At 38.1% G+C, this 18,276-nt stretch overlaps 2 protein-coding genes across 2 annotated transcripts; one reads left to right on the plus strand and one right to left on the minus strand.

Moving 5' to 3' along the window:
- The first annotated feature begins 284 nt into the window (after window positions 1-284).
- On the plus strand, window positions 285-8,009 carry LOC107037983 (protein trapped in endoderm-1). Its single transcript, XM_015256828.2, has 3 exons — window positions 285-846; window positions 3,539-3,785; window positions 5,723-8,009. Exons 1-3 carry the CDS (start codon window positions 726-728, stop codon window positions 6,357-6,359), a joined length of 1,005 nt encoding a protein of 334 aa, XP_015112314.1. The 5' UTR covers window positions 285-725; the 3' UTR covers window positions 6,360-8,009.
- Window positions 6,413-14,217, minus strand: LOC107037981 (putative tyrosine-protein kinase Wsck). The gene is made up of 4 exons (XM_015256825.1): window positions 13,692-14,217; window positions 11,610-12,578; window positions 9,381-10,302; window positions 6,413-8,131 (listed from the first exon to the last, which is right to left on the minus strand). Exons 1-4 carry the CDS (start codon window positions 13,856-13,858, stop codon window positions 8,063-8,065), a joined length of 2,127 nt encoding a protein of 708 aa, XP_015112311.1. The 5' UTR covers window positions 13,859-14,217; the 3' UTR covers window positions 6,413-8,062.
- Between the last annotated feature and the right edge of the window lie 4,059 nt (window positions 14,218-18,276).

The raw sequence follows: 18,276 nt of genomic DNA on the forward strand, positions 1-18,276 counted from the left end.
AAAAGCTTTCAACCGATCAAATAAACGTTCCTAAAACCTCGGCGAACGGAAGTGGTTTTCCCCCGTCGAATTTGGTTCGCCAGAGGCCGCAGGCCCTTAAAAAAGGGTTCCCATTGGAAAAAATAAATAAAAAGTCCCTCCCATGTGGTTGAAACGAGCGAGAGCGCGCGACAACGAGTGAGAAACGCGAACAGCTAATTCGAGTGGTAGAAGATAAGAAGTCTTCAGTGCGTATCGGCAAAAGGAGAGAGGAGCGAAGGAGCCAGACGTGCGTAAGAAACCACTGGAGGCAGAACAGTTTCACCGAGTGTGGCATTACCGATGTGTCAGTCGACTTGTGAATAATAACGGAATACAATTTATAAAGTTTCAATTGAAAACGTCAACAAACGGCAGTTGAATGTTGACAGGAACTCACTGGCAAATATTTACGACAGGGGAAATCGGTATTGCGACTTTGGGGCACGTTTTTCGATTTTAGAATTGTATTTCTATTTTTAGTTCGATGAGGATTTATAACTCAAAGTGCGTCTGACGTACGTCCTTATCGATTCGCAATAAGGAGGGAAGAGTGAAATAGTGAGGAGAAGAAACGTGCGGTTTTTGCATGTTGAGTGAATCATTCGGTCAACACATGTTGGAGAATACGGCTGAGATTGCCGAGTGATAGAGGGTGTTGGGTGAATGGTTGCTGGGGCACATCGAGGGGGTATTGAGAAGGTTCGATGATGAATGGCACGGATGTGGCGATTATGCAGGAGGGAGGATTGGAGGGACAGTTTTCGAGACCTCTCACCATCATCGCCGCTGCCTGTGCGATTCTCTTCAGCGTCGTTGGGGTTCTCGGTAGGAGGAAGTTTTTTTTTTAATGTGGCTAGGGGAGATTTGGAGTGATTTTAGTTTGTTAGTGGATTATTACCGTAGTGGATTATTACGATGAAATTGAATTCAGTAGCGAAGCGGTAAAACGGTTTAAGTCGATTTTAGCTTTTGGTCAGTTTTCAATGAATATCTCGGAATGTAAGGCAAATAGTAAAATTTTCGTTATAACCTTGTTTGTAGAGCGAATTGAGATCTATGAAAAAGCTTACTATGAAAATTTCGCTATCTCCCTTAGATTCAAAGATATTCCTCAAAAAATCAGTAGAGAACTAAGTCGACTTGAACCGTTTTACCGCCTCGTTACTGAATTGTTCTTGATCATGTGTTTTCAAATTATTAAAATTATGTAAAACTAGAAAAATATGTAAATTGCGGTTTGAATGAAAATAATATGGGAAATTTCGTTTTATAGGAAGGATTTTCAGCGATGTTTTCTTCTAAAATTACTCAATACTGGGATAAACACGAGATAAATAAACGGGTGAAATTGGACTCATCATGACTTGAGTATCATTCAGGATTCATTTTCGTCAATTTCTAATTTTCCTGAAGTTTCATCATTTTTTCCCATCTAATTCGAATTAACGATATCGAAGTAGATTGGCTATTTTTTCTCCAGTGAAATGGTTTTCTACTTTTATAGTTGAAAATTAGAGCTCATTTCAGCCCGATTTGACCCTAAGTGTCCGAATATTTTACAATTATTTTATTATTTAAATTTTGCAGGTTTGAATTTGAATCTTGATATTGAACCATCAGAAAACACTTTAACAATCTGAAAAAAAAACTGGAAAGTTTATTTTTGGAAGAAGATTGATGAAATAATTTAAAAAGAGGAATTTTTTATAATTACGGGCATTTTCTATAAACAATCCATTCTCCACCATAAAAATCATTTCTTCAGAATTGTAAGAAATTTCCTCACGTTCAGAATTTTACCAGCAATCCATTTCATACTTTAAAAAATAAGGTTTCCGAAAGTTTAAACAATTTCAATTATTTATTTATAAATAACGAATGTTTAAAAAAGTAATAATTCTGTGCAAAGTGTAATTTGAATGATGCTGAATATTCATGATTTTTTCAAAATTTCTCACACAATTTAATTGACAAATTTGATGATTGAAAATGATTGAATATACTGTGTGGTCCCTCCCCTGAATCACTAAGCGCAGAAAATTTTTTCATTTCAATTGAATAAACTTCGTTTGAACCAAATTAAATTGATCCAACTGGAGCAAAATTAACCAACTAGATAGAAAAAAATTTAATATCTTTAAAAAAAAAAATTTTCCTCGTGATCATCAGAAATATCCCTAGAGGAATTCGAACTGTTGACAGGAAAAAATATAATCTATTGTACGACAATTATTTGATCTGAGAGAACTCCACAGGTTTATACCACAGAGAGAATACATTGACGAGGAAAGAATATTTATTCCCAAAAAAAAAATTGTCCCCTCGAAATTATTTAGTTTTGCCAATAACACAGTTATCGGCAAGAAAATTGTAGTTTCCTCTTGAAATTATCATTTGTTCCGTGGAAATTATAAGTTTATTGGACAAAGATATACACTACTCAATAACATTCACTTGATAAAACCGGAGTCTCATATAATTCTCTGTAGAACGAATGTATTTACCCGAAAGACATAAATGTCTCCCGGGAAAAATTACCACTACGAAAATTATCGCATTTTGGTGGAAACTTCCTTTTTGTCCACAAGGAAATTGATTTAACACGACAAAAGATCTCTCCAGGCGAACATATAATTTCTCGGCAGAAAAAATTTTTCCCTCAGCGCAAAAGTGCTCAATCTGAATGACTGTCATTTCCCACCGATTAATCGTCGTTTATTCATCACGAACCGGAAATAAACGTCTTCTTAAGGGGTGACGAAAAATAGTACAATGTCAATTTAATTTCAGAAGATTAGCTGGCTCTCGTTGAGTGAAATGACCGGCTAATTGACCACTTCTGATGTCTCTGTTTTCGCGAATAATACGCGAGGGCTTAATTGACGCAATTCCGCAGGTTCACTGGGGGGTGGGAACCGCGTTTGCTGCAAATTTAGCCGGGCAGTCGTGTGCCCAAGGGTCCAAAGATCGACTTTTATGTTTCAGGGGGAATTGAACGCTCAGATATGCATTTTGATAAGATTGCAGGTTTGAGGGGAGATCAAAGGAAAATAGAGACGGTTTGTATGGGGTGGGGTGGAGAGGGAAAGAAATGTAGTTATTCTGCGCTTGGAGAGCGCGAAACGGAGGATGTTCTTTGAACTGAGGTCATGAATCAAAGGAGGGAATACAAATTTTGCGACAGTGCGTGAAGGAAGAAATTTATCAACTTAAATCTTCTAAGCAAGATATTTCTATCAATATTTTTATAAATATTTTTATCAAATTGAATGTTCAAAGCAAAATATTTTATAGAAAAAAATCAATAGAATTTGAATTTTCTATTCAACTTGTCCCATTGAAATATTTTCAACCGAAATTCCCAGGCTGAAATTTCAGGAATTAGTAAAGAATCTCATTTGTCCCAATAATAATTCGTTCATTCGCAAATCAGATTAAAAAATAAAAAATAGCTGGACCAAATCCCTTTGACATGGAGATATCCCAGACTTCCTAGCTAAGTTCTTACCTTTTTCAGGAAACTTGGTGACTGTAATAGCACTTCTGAAATTCACTCGTCTGCGTCGTAACGCAACGACAGCATTCGTCATAAGTCTCAGTATCTCAGACCTGATCTTCGCGGCTGTTAATCTGCCTCTGACAGCGAGCAGATACTTGCACGAGGCGTGGATACTGGGGGATACATTATGCCAGATATTCCCGGTATTTTTCTACGGAAATGTGGCGGTCTCATTGCTGAGTATGGTGGCGATAACACTTAATAGGTAACAAAAGTCGACCAACAATTTCCTCTCTCTATCTCTATCTTTGAATAAATTGCCCTCTGTCTTTAAATTAATGGATGCATTTCCGCCCCTTGTCTTTAAATAATGAAATTGAGAAAATATTCTTCGGCGATTCTATCAACTATTTATGATTTATGAGTCACTGTGGCCTCTGCTGACTCTTTATATAGCACAGGGCCGGCGCTTTTGATAGTCAACGTTGATGTAATTAATAGGGTTAAGGAAAATTTCTATAGAAGTTCGGCGAAGTAAGAAGCAGAAATTGAATTTTTAGGATTTTTGCTGGGGTGAATGAACAAGAATTGAATATTCTTAAAACTAATCTCTGTGATTCAAGAGTAAATATTCTGTTTTTTTCAAAAATGAGTATTCTTGCTTTAAAAATAAATATTATTGATTGTAAAAATCGGAGAAATAATCCTCGTCATAATTATTTTGATTAAAAGGCCGCGGGAGTAAAAAAGGAAGAATTTTTCGGATTCTTTTGCGGAGGTGAATGAATAAGAATTGAGGAAACTTCTCCAACTATTCGAAAAGACGAAGTGATTGACCGATTTAAACGTTTCCTAAAATTATTTATTCCCTTTGGATCACCCTCAACTCGTTTCATCCAGTTTCTATAGTAAGAACAAATTCTTCAAGCCATCTTCCAGATATTTCCATTTATTTTTGGCTGAGAATGCACGCCGCAAAGTTTTCCCCCCATTTCAGCAGTTTTTTTACTGCCAAGGCTTCGTAAAATGAAAATTCTGCCTCGAAACTAGTCGTCTTTAATAACGTAAATCAACAATTGGTACTCGCATTTCAAGAATGGAATATTCTGGATTCAAACTCTTTAAATTCTTTATTCCATTTCAGCAGTGTTTTTACTGCCAAGGCTTCGTAAAATGAAAATTCTGCCTCGAAACTAGTCTTCTTTAATTAACGTAAATCAACAATTGGTACTCGCATTTCAAGAACGGAATATTCTGGATTCAAAATTCTCTAATGAAGAATTAACAGTTTTGACTGGAGAACAACACGTGATGAATTTGAAAAAATTATACGCTCGTTCAAAAAAAATGTTCTCGAGTAAAAAATTAACGTTCTTGCTTCAAGAATGAAATGTCCATGTTTCGAGAATTTAGAGAAAAAAATAGTGAATTAGGGTTGTTTATTCCCAAATTAGGGATTTTATATTTTATACGAGGCAAATGGACACTTATCGCTCTGTTTTAAATCTCAATAACTCATTGAATTTTTCATGAAATGGAATAATTTTTTTTCTTTTGACATTGGAGGGAAGTTCCCCTAAAAATTTTTACGATTAGCGTTAAAGCCTGATTCCCATTTCAGCAGTTTTTTAACTCCCGAAGTAAATCAACAATTGGTATTCTCATTTTAGGAATGAAATATTCTGGATTAAAATTTCTTGAATGAAGAATTAACAGTCCAACACATCATGAATTAAAAAAAAAATGATACTCTCGCTAAAAAAAAATTCTCGATGAATCAACTAACATTCTTGCTTCAAGAATGAAATATCCATAATTCGAGAATTTAGAGAACAAATTAGTGAATTAGGGTTGTTTATTCCCAAATTAGGAACTTTATATTTTATACGAACCAAATGGACACTAATCGCTCTGTTTTAAATCTCAATAACTCATTGAATTTTCCATGAAATGGACTAATGTTTTTCCTTAGGAAAGTACAAACATTTTCAGAATTATAAAAATAATGGAATTATGACAATAATGAAAATTATTCAACTATAATTCCATAATTATTCAAGCAAATTATTGTTATCTAATTAACAAAAATGAAAGAAAGATAAAGAGTTCATTTTGTCCCACCCTCCCATAAAAAAAATTGCGATTAGCATGACGACCTGATCATTTCACAACTGATTCGAAAACATTCCCACCAATTTCCAGATACGTCCTGATATCAAAGCCTGAGCTCTACCCAAGGATCTACACAACCCGTGGAATAACATTAATGTTAATAGCAATATGGGTCCTGAGTTTTTCATTACTATTACCACCACTTACCGGTATCTGGGGCAAACTGGGGCACGATCCGAAGACATTCTCCTGCACGATTCTGAAGAAGAAAGGCAAAAGCCCAAAGAAGATGCTCTTCATCATCGGCTTCATCGTCCCCTGCGTCGTGATAATCGTCTCGTACCTCTGCATCTACTGGAAGGTCAGGGAGAGCCGAAAGAAGTTGGAGGCACATGCGGGATCCAGGAGGAACACTGGATTCCAGAAGAGGGAGGACTCGAGGGTCACGAGACTAATGCTCACAATATTCCTGTGCTTTCTTCTCTGCTTTTTTCCACTCATGCTCGTCAACGTCATCGAGTTCAAGGCACCAGTTGTTCATGTAATTGGGTCGATTCTTGCCTGGGCTTCGTCAGTCGTTAATCCGTTCATTTATGCCGGCACTAATAAATTGTACAGGGAGGCTTACAGACAAATACTCTGTCCAATGACCAGTATGACTAATGTCCCTGGGGTCAGACCTACTTGCTCGCACTCTAGCAAAGCCTCAGCTCCGCAAATCAAGTGAAGTAGAATTTTTTGTCTAGGAATTCTTAAGGCTGATCTTGTTAAATTCGTGGATTCTTCTATTGATCAATTTTTTATTTTTTTACGACGGAATCTCGTGTAGTTTCGGGAATAATTAACTTTTGTAAACTCAAAGTGAGCGGGAAGGAGCTAGCGATTGGGGCGAGGAAGAGTGTAAATAGTGAATGTACAGAAGGGGAGAAATAATTTTGAATTCAGAATTTTATAGTTGATTTAGGAATTTTTGTAGGCTTTGATTGAGGATTTTGAGATTGTTAATGTGAGATTTGTTGCCTGGTTAGATGAGGAATATTTTGAGTTTGAGGAAAATATTCTTAGGTCAAGAATTGTTGGCTTTGATTGGAGAATAAAATATTTTGCCTTCACGAATCGATGCCATAATGAATATCTTCTTTCTTGATGTCTTACTTCACGTATGAAGTATTCAATAGTTTGCTTTGAAGAATAAAATATTCTGGATTAAAAAATGAATAGAATTGCTACTAAAATTGAATATTCTAGCTTCAAAAGGCAATATTCTTCATGATTGATAGAATGTTTTCAATTCAAGACTGACGATTCTGAATTCAAGAATAAAACTTTTTGCCTTTGAGGTTTAATCGTCTCGTTTGAAGGATTAAATGGGGAGCCTAAAGCTGAATTCCAGGAATCATATTCTTCCTTCAATACTAAAAAGTCGATGACTCAAGAATTCTGAGAAAAAATTCCTGAATCAAGCACGATTACTCCTAAATTGAGAATTCTCGTATTCTCGACTGAAAAAGTATCAAATTCTCAATTCAAAAATACACTCCCTCGTGTAGTTTTAAGTGTATTCTAAAAATACTGATGAGGAGATAAGATCTTTGGATTGAAATTGCATGTCAAGCAATTGCAGTCCTAATTATAATCCGACGAATTCGTATACAATAAAACCTGCGATTAATGCTAAGACTTAATTATCTTACAATTGATGAGAAAATATCACAGTGATATTAAACAACATCAGTGATCTTTTTTTATTATAAAAAAGTATTCAATATTTTCTAATCTTTAGAATTATCGGGACCAACTTATGAATACCGATATTCATCAGCTGCTTTGAACGTTTGATATCGACTGATATCAAGTAGCTCTGCTTTTTCAATTGTATTTGTCGCCAAATTGTTTTGTACTTTGGTGATCATGAGATTACTTTTTTTCAATACATGAAAGCACTCATGTGATGCGTGACAAAGTGAAAATCTCGATGAAAAGAGCGTTATTGTTCGATGAATAAAATTGATTGAATTAAAAACACTGTGTCAGTATTAAAAAAACCATAGAAAAACATCTACTCTATCTCTTCGCAAGAAAAAAATTAAAAAATCATAACTACATCAAAAAATGTACTAATTATGACTGATTAAGTAAAATGGACGGAAATAATCGCAATTTGAGCCTGAACGCCTCGTAAATATACAAAATAAAATAAACCCTAGAGGACCGAAAACAATTGGCTCAGAGATCTAGTGATTCCTCGAAACTTCGTTCTTTAGTTAATGAAATTTTTGTGCTTGGTAACTGAACGTCTGAAGGTACACGACCTTGTAAGCCGAGTAAGTTGGAAATATGATACAAAATAAGCGCAGTCAGAGCTCCATTATTTTTTTTAACGAAACAATTTCTGCGCTTGTGCCCCTTCCTCTCCTGGGGAAACGAGTTTTAATTCAATTCCAGTTCCGCTAGGTATGGTTCGGTGATGGCTGTGATGGGACAGATGCTCAGTGTATTCTGAAATTAAATTAGAATAATTTTGTTAATTTTCAGTCTTAATTATATTTTCCCATATTTCGGGTAATATTGGATTATTTTGATAACGATTTTAGGGGAAAATGTCAGAAGATTTTTATTGGGGAATTCCCGCAGCTGCAAAAATCTGACATTTTCTGACGAATACAGTAATATTCAATTCGAGAACGAATCAATCATTCGAATTTGATGTTTTTTTAAATGATGTATTCGGTGACTTGATGACAATTGATTTCAGGAGAAAAAATGGAGAGGAATTTTTTGAATAACTTTCATTTGTTTTATAAAAGCACCTGAAGATTTTCTCTAGAAATCACTGGTTTCATAGATAAATGCAAGAGCACTGGATCAAATCGGAGAATAAAATTATTTATAACGTTTTGACACTTTAGTTTAGTGTCAATTTATCTTGGGAACGATTCAGGAAAATTTATCAGCCACCAAAAATTGTCTTTCGCCATTTTTTTTTATTTAAGTATTTTTTTTTCATTTGAATGATGAAACTCAGTCAGCTTAAAAAAACGATTGATTCTAACTGAAATGTGTTGAAGAAAACCTGACTTTTTCTTCTCAAATATTTAAGGATATCCAAATATCTTTTGCATATTGAATCACCAAATGTGTGAATTAAATTGCGTGAGGAAAATTTAAAAAAAAATCATGAATTTTCAGCGTCATTCAAATTACATTTTGCACAGAATTATCATTTTTTACACATTGTTATTTATAAATAAATAATTGAAATTCTTTAAACTTTCGGAAACCCAATTTTTTAAAGTATAAAATCGATTTCTGGCAAAATTCTGAATATTATTAAATTTATTACGATTCCAAAAAAATGATTTTTACGGTGGAATAATGATTGTTTATAAATTATTTATAGAAAATGCTCGTAGTTTTCAAAAATTGCAATTTTTTAATTATTTCATCAATCTTCCTCCAAAATTGAACTTTCTAATTTGTCAGATTTTTAAAATGTTCTCTAACAGCTCAATATTAAGTCTCAAATTCAGACCTGCAAAGTCTAAATAATAAAATCATTGTAAAATATGCGGAAAATTAGGGTTAAAGTGGGTTCAAATGAGTAGTCAAAGCATTTCACTAAAGAAAAAATAGCCAAAGTACTTGGACATCCTTAAACAACAACAAGCCACAAAAAAAGAAAAATGTCCAATACGAATCACTGAATTTTGAATAACAAAATAATACTGTCATATTTCCGTCATCTTACCAGTCTTGCGAGCTCATCAAAAATGGGTCGCTCCTCAGGATCGACCATCCAGCACGAGACGAGCACCTCATACAAAGGATCCGGCATGTCCCTGAGCTGCGGCAGCCTGACATCCTGTTCCACCACAGCCGCCTCCACATCGCACTCATCCTCAAGATCGCTGTACGGTGTGCCCCCCATGCTCATCATCTCCCAAACAACGACCCCAAACGCCCAAACGACCCCCCCAATATGCTTCTTATGCCCAAACCGTTCAGGCGCTGTCCACCTAGCCAACTTAACATCCTCAATTGAATGTTTCCCAATCCCAAAACCCCCTATCTTAGGCACATAGTCACTAGTCAAGCCAATGCTCCTGGCACAGAGATGCGAGTGAATGACCTTGTGAGCCTCGAGATAAGCCAGCCCCTGAGCAATGCCCGATCCAATAGGAAGTATCTGCTCATAAGGGAAGACCTGCCCGACCCTCGCAGCTAATAATCTATTCTTCAAGGTGTCAGGAGTCGCCTCCAGGACGATATAAAGTGTCTCTGGAGTCTCGCAATTCCCCACAAACCCGGCCAAGTACTTCATGCTCCCAGTCTTGATGCAGACATCAAGATCTCTCAGCATGTGCTTCTTCTCAGAAGGCCTGAGGTTCACATCGGATATGCAGTGAATAACCGCCTCCGACAAGACCCCGTTCTTATCCTGAACCGTTCCCTTGTAAATTGTCCCAAATCGCCCCCTTTTCACCACCAACTGGTAGTCGACATTGAGAAAGTTCTTGGGAATGCTCCAGACCTTTTTCTTCAGGTCCTGGTAGTGATTCGGTCGTTCTGGCACGTCCTCTGGGATGTAAGCCATGTTATCGACCTCGTACATCGGCCCCTGGAGGGTCAACTCCTGCTGCTCTGGGAGCTTACCCATTCGGCCGGCGTACCTTGGTTGTTTCGGAATGGAATAGTCATTCGTTGGTTCAATGATTCGGTAGTTATTCGAAATTATTATTTGAGTTAATCAATTTATGGGGATTTTGTGAGTCCAACTCTAATTGTAAATTGAGAAATTGAGATTGCCAAAGAAATTGGGATTTCAAGAATGTAATTACCGAGTTTATAATTGAGAGTTTTTGTTTTAACCCGTTGCTTCGTCTCACGGTACCCCACTTTTCGCCGTTTTTTAGGGATGCGCGTGCGTCTCTTATGGCGCAGTAATACTTAGACGGACGCCCCACTCCTCTCACACCGAGAGGATTCGAGAGTTACGCGAAGCAGTGGGTTAAAAATGAAATATTTCATGGAAAAATCAAATGCTCTGGATCAAAATTTAAAAATCTTCATTGAAGAATAAAACGTTATGACGTCAAGAAATGACCAATGATTCATTAATTATTCGAAATTATGATTTAAATTAATCTCTTTAAGAATATTTTATAAGTCCCTCAATTCTAATAGTAAATTTCGGACCAAAAAAATTAAGATTTCCAATTCAAGACTGAAGATTCTTAATTCAACACTGCAATTACCGATTTCAAAATTGTAGGTGCTTTATAAATAAACCAGTTTTATAAAAAACTCAAATATTCTGGGTTTAAAATTAAAAACTTAGAATTCAAAACGACTGATTGAAGAATAAAACTTTACGAATTCAAGAAATGTAACAGAGGTGCTGTGGAAACGAAATCATCCCAATATTCTCCGTTCAAAAACAAACTATCCACAATTCAATAATTTAAGCTTAAATAAAACAATCGTCTCATTCTCAACAAAAAAAACTATCACTTCCTTAACCCTCGATCACTCGCTCAATGAGCACGGCGTCGCCGGCTGTCCATATATTTTTCTCAAATTCCATATCTTTTTCAAATTTATAAAGAATGATATTTTAAATTGGGCCAAATTTAAGATATATTTTAATAAATTTTTCAAAATATAAATTTTTCCGTGTGAGTGTTTAGCTAAAAAAAAAACGTCGAACGAACAGAAAAGCGACGCCGCGCCGTCTGCCGCGAGTGAGTCCCTGTCGACCGCTCGAGCGGCAGTGTTGCTACATTCACTGCCACACTGGGACTGCGCGCACAGCGGTCAGCGCGAAGGTGGCAACGGCGCGCTCGGTTTAACGCAGCGGCGCTGCGCTAACCGTGCGACGGATGAAGGCTGCGGCGGAGCGCGAGCGATCGAGAGTTAAACTTTAGCACAACCAGCCTGAAATTACTTGCACCTTAAAAGTACCATTTCTGCAACATACCTCCTCCGCAGGACGAGGTACACAAAGATGGAAGCTGCCAGCAGCAGGCTCAAGAAGACGATCGCCACCCACAGGAACACAGCAATTCCATTCCCTCCGTTCCTCGAGGCATTCATCATGTTCTCAGTGAGGCCTGAGTAGCTGTACAACGACGCCGTTCTCGTCCTGGAGACCGCGACGAGACCGATCTGGGGGGCGTCGAAGGGCTTCTCCAAGGGCGCGTTGTAATAAGAGTTTATTTTTCTTCCGTCCCCGACGACGAATTTTTGGTTTTTCGCGAAGTCCGAGGCTTCGAACTCGGCTGTTACGTAGTAGGGGGTGTTGTCTCTGATGGCTTGAGAGTAGTTCGGAAAGGATTCGTTAGGTCTCGCAGGGGGGATCGTCCCGGGGTAGACCACGAGGATCTGGTAGGCCGTTAAGGGTCCGTTTTCACTGGAGCCTTTGGAGAGCTCCAGAGTAATTGTTGACGCGGTTCTGTCCAAGATTTTGGGCGTCTCTGGGGGGTTCGGGGGGCCCAGGGCGGTCTCCTCGAGGATTGAGATGGGGTCCGACTCCCCTTCGGGGTTCAGCGCGGTCATGGAGATGTTGTAGGTCGAGCCAGGGTGGAGACCAGTCAGGATTGTACTGTCGGAGGAGCCACCCTGGACCTGGGACTGCGTCGGTAGCAGCAGACGCGGCGAGTGGGTTTTCACGGGATTCACGCGGATTACGTAGGATGTCACGTTACCGTTCGGGATGTTCGGGGGTTCCCAGGTGATATGCAGAGAGGAGGACGCGGTTTTTGTTACTTGGAGGTGACGCGGGGGGGAGGGACCGCGCTGGTTGGTCGCGTAGATGCTGATGGCATCGTGGGAGCCACAGAAAGAGGAGGGCTCGGTGGCGCAGGGGATTGTGCAACCGTTTGACGGTCCGTCGCGACCGTAACCGCTCAGGCAGTAGCATTGCTGACCGCTCATCAAGCCTGCGTACCTGGGGGAGTTGATGGGGTTATTTGGGGGATAGTTGAGTAGAAACGAAAAAATGGGGGAGAGAATTGAATTTATTGTTCAAGAGGTAAATAGTTCGAGTCGATTTCCACTATTGGGCATTTTTGAATTGAGGGGAGACGACTACGAGTTTTAAAAGTCGCGGGGTATTGAAATGAGATTTCTCATATGTTGAGGATCGATTATGTATGTGGAAAAACGAATAATTAGTGCAAAAAACTAATTGTTTATTGTTCGTTTACCCCACAAACGCTTAAAATGTTGAAAATAGTCCAGGGCCTCCACTTTTTGAGCTACAGAGGTGTTTTTTAATTTTTTTTTAGAAAAATATGTGCAATAACAATTACGAATTAGTTTTTTGAAAATCAACTCCTACATAGCTAATTTCGTTATTATTTTAATCAAAATTGCACCATTCATGTAAAATGACGTGAAAAGTTTTTCTGAAAGGATCGAAAATGTATTTTTAATATTTTAAGGATAATTTTTATCCTTAGGAATATCAATTTATAAAGATTCTATAAGTCTCAATTATAATCGTAAATTTCCAAGTTACCAAATTCAAAATTGAAGACTACTACTTTAAAAATGAAATATTTTGGATTCAATTATTTTTTTTATTATTTTTAATAATTTAAATTATTAGATTTTCTAAGTTTCTCACCTCCAACAGTAAATTTCATACCAAAGAAATTGAGATTTCCCATGGAAGACTGAAAATTCTTGCTTCAAGAATGAAATTACCGAATTACCAAAAAATTGAAGATTTTTGCAAATAGCAAATAGGAAAATTTTTGTCATAATCTTTACACACAACCGAACTCGATCAATTCTACTAAACCAGGAAACAACGAACCAAAATTAATAGCTCTCGTGACCAATACCTCCCGACCAAATGGTACGATTCAAATAACTCAAATTTCATTTCAACCCCTATAATACCTTCGAAATGAAACAAAAATCGTTGGATTCGACTCTGCCAATCTGGCATAATTGCCAATTGAAAATGGTGCATGCAGTCCCCTTCACCCAACCCTTCTCTGAACAAATAATCAAAAAAATTCAAGACTCCCTTAAAAAAATGAATAATACTTACATGTAATAATGTCTTTTGCACTCTTCAATACACTCCGTGGGTGCACTGGCACGATTCAAAGCAGAGAAGGCGTCGTTATCACCTGCAGGTGCCTTATAACACCCCAAGTAATCCTGGCAACTTGATAACCCCCCGCAGGTTATCAAAATCACCCAGAGTAAAATCATTTTCACTTTAAAAACGCTGAACTGATGGAGTTTCCTGATGACTTTGCTTCAAGAAACGCTCGATCCGACCGAATAACCCTGCATTCTTGACAGGTGAACAATGAGGGCCTGAGTCAACACTCGGGTGAACGTGATGTCAGAGACGTTTCGAATGACAGATTAACATTTCGCCGATTTTGACAATCAAACGGGGGAATTTATCGATTTCTCAGGGATACTTGAGACACTTCGTGGCATCTTTGGGCCACTGGTTGTTACGGAGATATTTGGGAGTGCTCGGTGATTACTCGGGAGAAACAACACGCGGCATTGTATTGTGGGTGCGGTTGTGTTACTTGTTTATAAACGTGTGTGTTAATCGCGAGGAGTGCAGCGCTGGGAAAGATAGGTCGTTGATCGTTGCAATGGCGACGACTGAGTTGTGGGCTGACAATGTGGCGGGCGGAAGGCTCTAGATTCTAGGGAATTGTCGGGGATTTTGCGGGTGTATGGGCGCGGGAGTTGTTTAAATTTCGAATTGCATTCGTGCTGAGACAGACGAATGCACTACACTGAGAAAAAAAATCCCCCAAAAATTAGTGTGCTGTCCCCCAACGCCGGGACATAACATGGGGTCGTCGAAAAATTCATAAGTGGCACCCTAATTTTTGGTGGGACTCCAGCCACTTTTTCGGGGGATTCCCGTAAAAATTAGTGTGCCACATGCGAATTCTCCGATGACTCCCTGTTATGTCCCAGCGTTGGTGAACAGCACACTAATTTTTGGAAGGATTCTCACAAAATTACGATGTATTTTTTTCTCCGTGTACACGTAAAGAAAAAGTCGATAAAAATTACCAGAAAAAACGTAAGAATTACATTTCGAAAGGTAATGCGCGAGCGAAGTAAAATTTAATAAAATGTGTGAGTCGGAACTGAAATTGTACCAATCGCCACGTAAAATCTACGATTTGTTCCGTAAAAATTGACCACCCGTCTGAGGACTCACCGCTGTGGGGACAACAAGTCGTTCCGTAATTTTTCCCCAACGATTGGGATTTTTACGGAACGGAACGTAGAAATAACTCACCAGCTTCATAAAAATTGTTGAACGTTCAAGGATTTTTAATTTTGGAGGCCTAATAAGTCGGCAGGATTGNGTCGGAACTGAAATTGTACCAATCGCCACGTAAAATCTACGATTTGTTCCGTAAAAATTGACCACCCGTCTGAGGACTCACCGCTGTGGGGACAACAAGTCGTTCCGTAATTTTTCCCCAACGATTGGGATTTTTACGGAACGGAACGTAGAAATAACTCACCAGCTTCATAAAAATTGTTGAACGTTCAAGGATTTTTAATTTTGGAGGCATAATAAGTCGGCAGGATTGAGTAAGATTTTACTTCTTCGGGAAAAATTACGTGACAATTTCGTACTTTGTTCGGTGATGAACCTGAGAATTCACTGAACGTTTTCGATTTCTTCTCTTCCATTCCTATAAAAATTGCCGAAAAACGATTGTTCCGTAATTTTTACTGAATATTTCTCTCCGTGTATTGGAGAATTATTTACGACAGCAGAAGATTTGTCTTAGACGAATCCCGAGTCGAATAATTGGACCTGACAAGTTCTACTTAGGTCTTTCCTTTCAGAACTGGATAGGTCTTGGGCAGCCTCTTCCCAAGTGCTTCCGAGACCTTTCTACCTCTGGTTATGTCCCATTTCAGCACTCGTTAGGTGTAAGTAGGACTTGTATTCAGACTTTCCAAATCCTTGCCGGTCCCCGTAATTCTATGGGCCTATATTAAATCCGGGTTCATATCCCTGTTTACGCATGCGTTATTGAAATAAAAAATGCAATTATTGTTTTTTTTTAATCTCGAAAATCAACATTTCACGAGAGGGTGGAGGGGAGACGCATGTATGCGGAGGCTTGAAATTTTTACCCAACAAGGGGAGAAGGTTGCAGAATCTATTCTAGCCACCCTTGTCCCTCCCTTTGCATGCTGTCTAAATAAAAAATGGAATTGTTAACAAATCTGACCCTTGTTCCAAGTGGAAATGAAAATTTTCAAAAATTCAAAATTCAACCTCTAGTGTCATTGACATTAGAGGAGTCAATAAATACGGAATCAACATTCACTTGGCGAAAAAAATTTATTTTGCCGAAAGTCGACTTTCCCCCTAAAAAAATCCAAGATCTAGCACTTTGGCCCCCGGTGAAAAAAAAATGTTTTCAGTTTTCACTTTTTCCACATGCTTTTGAGAGTTCTGAATAGCCCGTCGCTTAAATAGTTGAAATCAACGTTCACCCGGCTAAAAAGTTCGATTTTGGCGAAAGTCGACTTTCCCCCTGAAAAAATCCAAGATCTAACACTTTGGCCCCCGGTGAANAGTTGGAATCAACGTTCACCCGGCTAAAAAATTCGATTTTGGTGAAAGTCGACTTTCCCCCTGAAAAAATCCAAGATCTGACCCCTTTGGGTCAGGGTGAAAATTTTTTTTTTTCAGTTTTAACTTTTTCCACATACTTTTGAGAGTTCTGAATAGCCCGTCGCTTAAATAGTTGAAATCAACGTTCACCCGGCTAAAAAGTTCGATTTTGGCGAAAGTCGACTTTCCCCCTGAAAAAATCCAAGATCTAACACTTTGGCCCCCGGTGAAAAAATTTTTTTTCAGTTTTCACTTTTTCCACGTGCTTTTGAGAGTTCTGAATAGCCCGTCGCTTAAATAGTTGGAATCAACGTTCACCCGGCTAAAAAAGTTATTTTCTTCGAAAACCCTGCTATATTTTCGAAGCATCGCCATTTCCCCCGACTTTCACCTCTTATAATTATCATTATACCCGAAGACTCTTCCTGCATAATAAAAAATTTACTCAACAAAAAAAAAGTAAGATTAAAGTCACTAATTTTTCTCCATAATTCGGTTCCTTTACTTCTCATCTATCAAAGAAACAAACGATTTTACTGAAAAATATATCCCCAAAAAAATTTAAAAATGTAAAAAATGTAATTATTTCCATCTAGAGTTCTTATCGAAATAACTTCACGTTTAAAAAGGGGTAGAAAGTCATTTTCTCCGCAACCCTCCCATAATTTTGACGTATCATCACTTCATCCGACCTTCACCCCCACGATTCCACCAACGATTACCATTATACATCCAAAAAACTCTTCTTGCCTAATGAAATGTCACGATAACAAGACTAACGGCGCGATGTAATCGCGGAATAAATCATGGCTTTGATAAACCACTGACCTCAATCGTTCTCTCCATTTCATATCTCTCAAATGGGATAGTTCCTTTCAATCTGTGTAAAAGGTGCCTCGCTCTGGAATAATTGACTGTGGCAATCCGTCAGTATTGAACTGAATTTCTGCATCCTGACATGACAATGCGGTGAAAAATGTTGTTAGCAGGTGGATGGAATCGAGAATCGATCCGACGGGGGTAATTATGTCGTAAAGTGGTTCAAATGACCCCAAAATGGTGGCAATTCAGTCGACGATCTTGAACCGAGCGTTCAAGGTCGCGGTAGTTAGATCCAGGGGGCGAAAGAGGGGGGGAGGGGTGGTAGTAAGATGATTCAAAGGTGGCGTGAAGACTAGTATTTTATCGGTTCTCTATCGGCCAGTTTTACCAGGAAGTCCTGGTGCTATATTTTTCTCTCAAGGTCGATGTATATTTTATTATTCAGGTGGAACGATCCCCATGATTGATGAAATTTTAAGGCACGAGGGGGATTAATTTCGTGTGATAAGTGCAACTCACGGTTCCGGGAAAATACTGGAGAAATGTATCTTGATAGGTTTTTTAGTGGAAATGGTCATTCGCGTTTTTAGTGGGCATTGGAGATCTTATTGAAGATCATTGTAATTACTGTGTTTATTTTATTAGGGGGATTAACATTTTTTACAGACGAGTTTTCTGTTCATGGACTGTTTGAAAATATTTTCAAAATGATTGTGTGAATTATTCAGCGTTTTTTTCAGTCTTTGACAACCTTTAAATTTGTGGAAACTTTTGATAAGTCTGTGTGATTGATGAGCGCTGAAAAGAATCGGATTGAATAATTTTCGTGCAGAACATGTCGGAAAGAAATTCAATGCAGATTGCAGGAATTAAAGAAACCAGTGTGCTAGCACGCAATTACCTCGGGTCAAGTTGAAAGTATCAAATACCAGATACAACGATTTAAACAAAATTGTCCTACTTTCACCCAAATGATTACCCTCAGTCTAAAAATAATCTCAATTTCTTTCCAAAGTTGTACTTTCGGGAGAATTGTACCTAAAATGAAGTCAACTTGCCAAATTACACAAAAAGTTCGAAGATTAATCACCCTCATTTGGATGATGGATTCAGACTGAGATTTGTTTAAATTTCATTTTTCATTCTAAACTGTTGGAGAACATTTTCGAAATAATTATGTTAA

The sequence above is a fragment of the Diachasma alloeum genome, unplaced genomic scaffold (assembly GCF_001412515.2).
Source record: "Diachasma alloeum isolate Michigan unplaced genomic scaffold, Dall2.0 Dall_scaffold_00276, whole genome shotgun sequence".
In the NCBI taxonomy this organism is placed as follows: Eukaryota; Metazoa; Arthropoda; class Insecta; order Hymenoptera; family Braconidae; genus Diachasma; species Diachasma alloeum.

Coding starts and splice junctions, on each gene's coding strand:
- LOC107037983 (XM_015256828.2), top strand. CDS start 726: ATGATGAATGGCACGGATGTGGCGATTATGCAGGAGGGAGGATTGGAG. Junction 847..3,538: donor CAGCGTCGTTGGGGTTCTCG/GTAGGAGGAAGT, acceptor TACCTTTTTCAG/GAAACTTGGTGACTGTAATA. Junction 3,786..5,722: donor GTGGCGATAACACTTAATAG/GTAACAAAAGTC, acceptor ACCAATTTCCAG/ATACGTCCTGATATCAAAGC.
- LOC107037981 (XM_015256825.1), bottom strand. CDS start 13,858: ATGATTTTACTCTGGGTGATTTTGATAACCTGCGGGGGGTTATCAAGT. Junction 12,579..13,691: donor TGCAAAAGACATTATTACAT/GTAAGTATTATT, acceptor CAACTCCCCCAG/GTACGCAGGCTTGATGAGCG. Junction 10,303..11,609: donor TACCTCGTCCTGCGGAGGAG/GTATGTTGCAGA, acceptor GAAACAACCAAG/GTACGCCGGCCGAATGGGTA.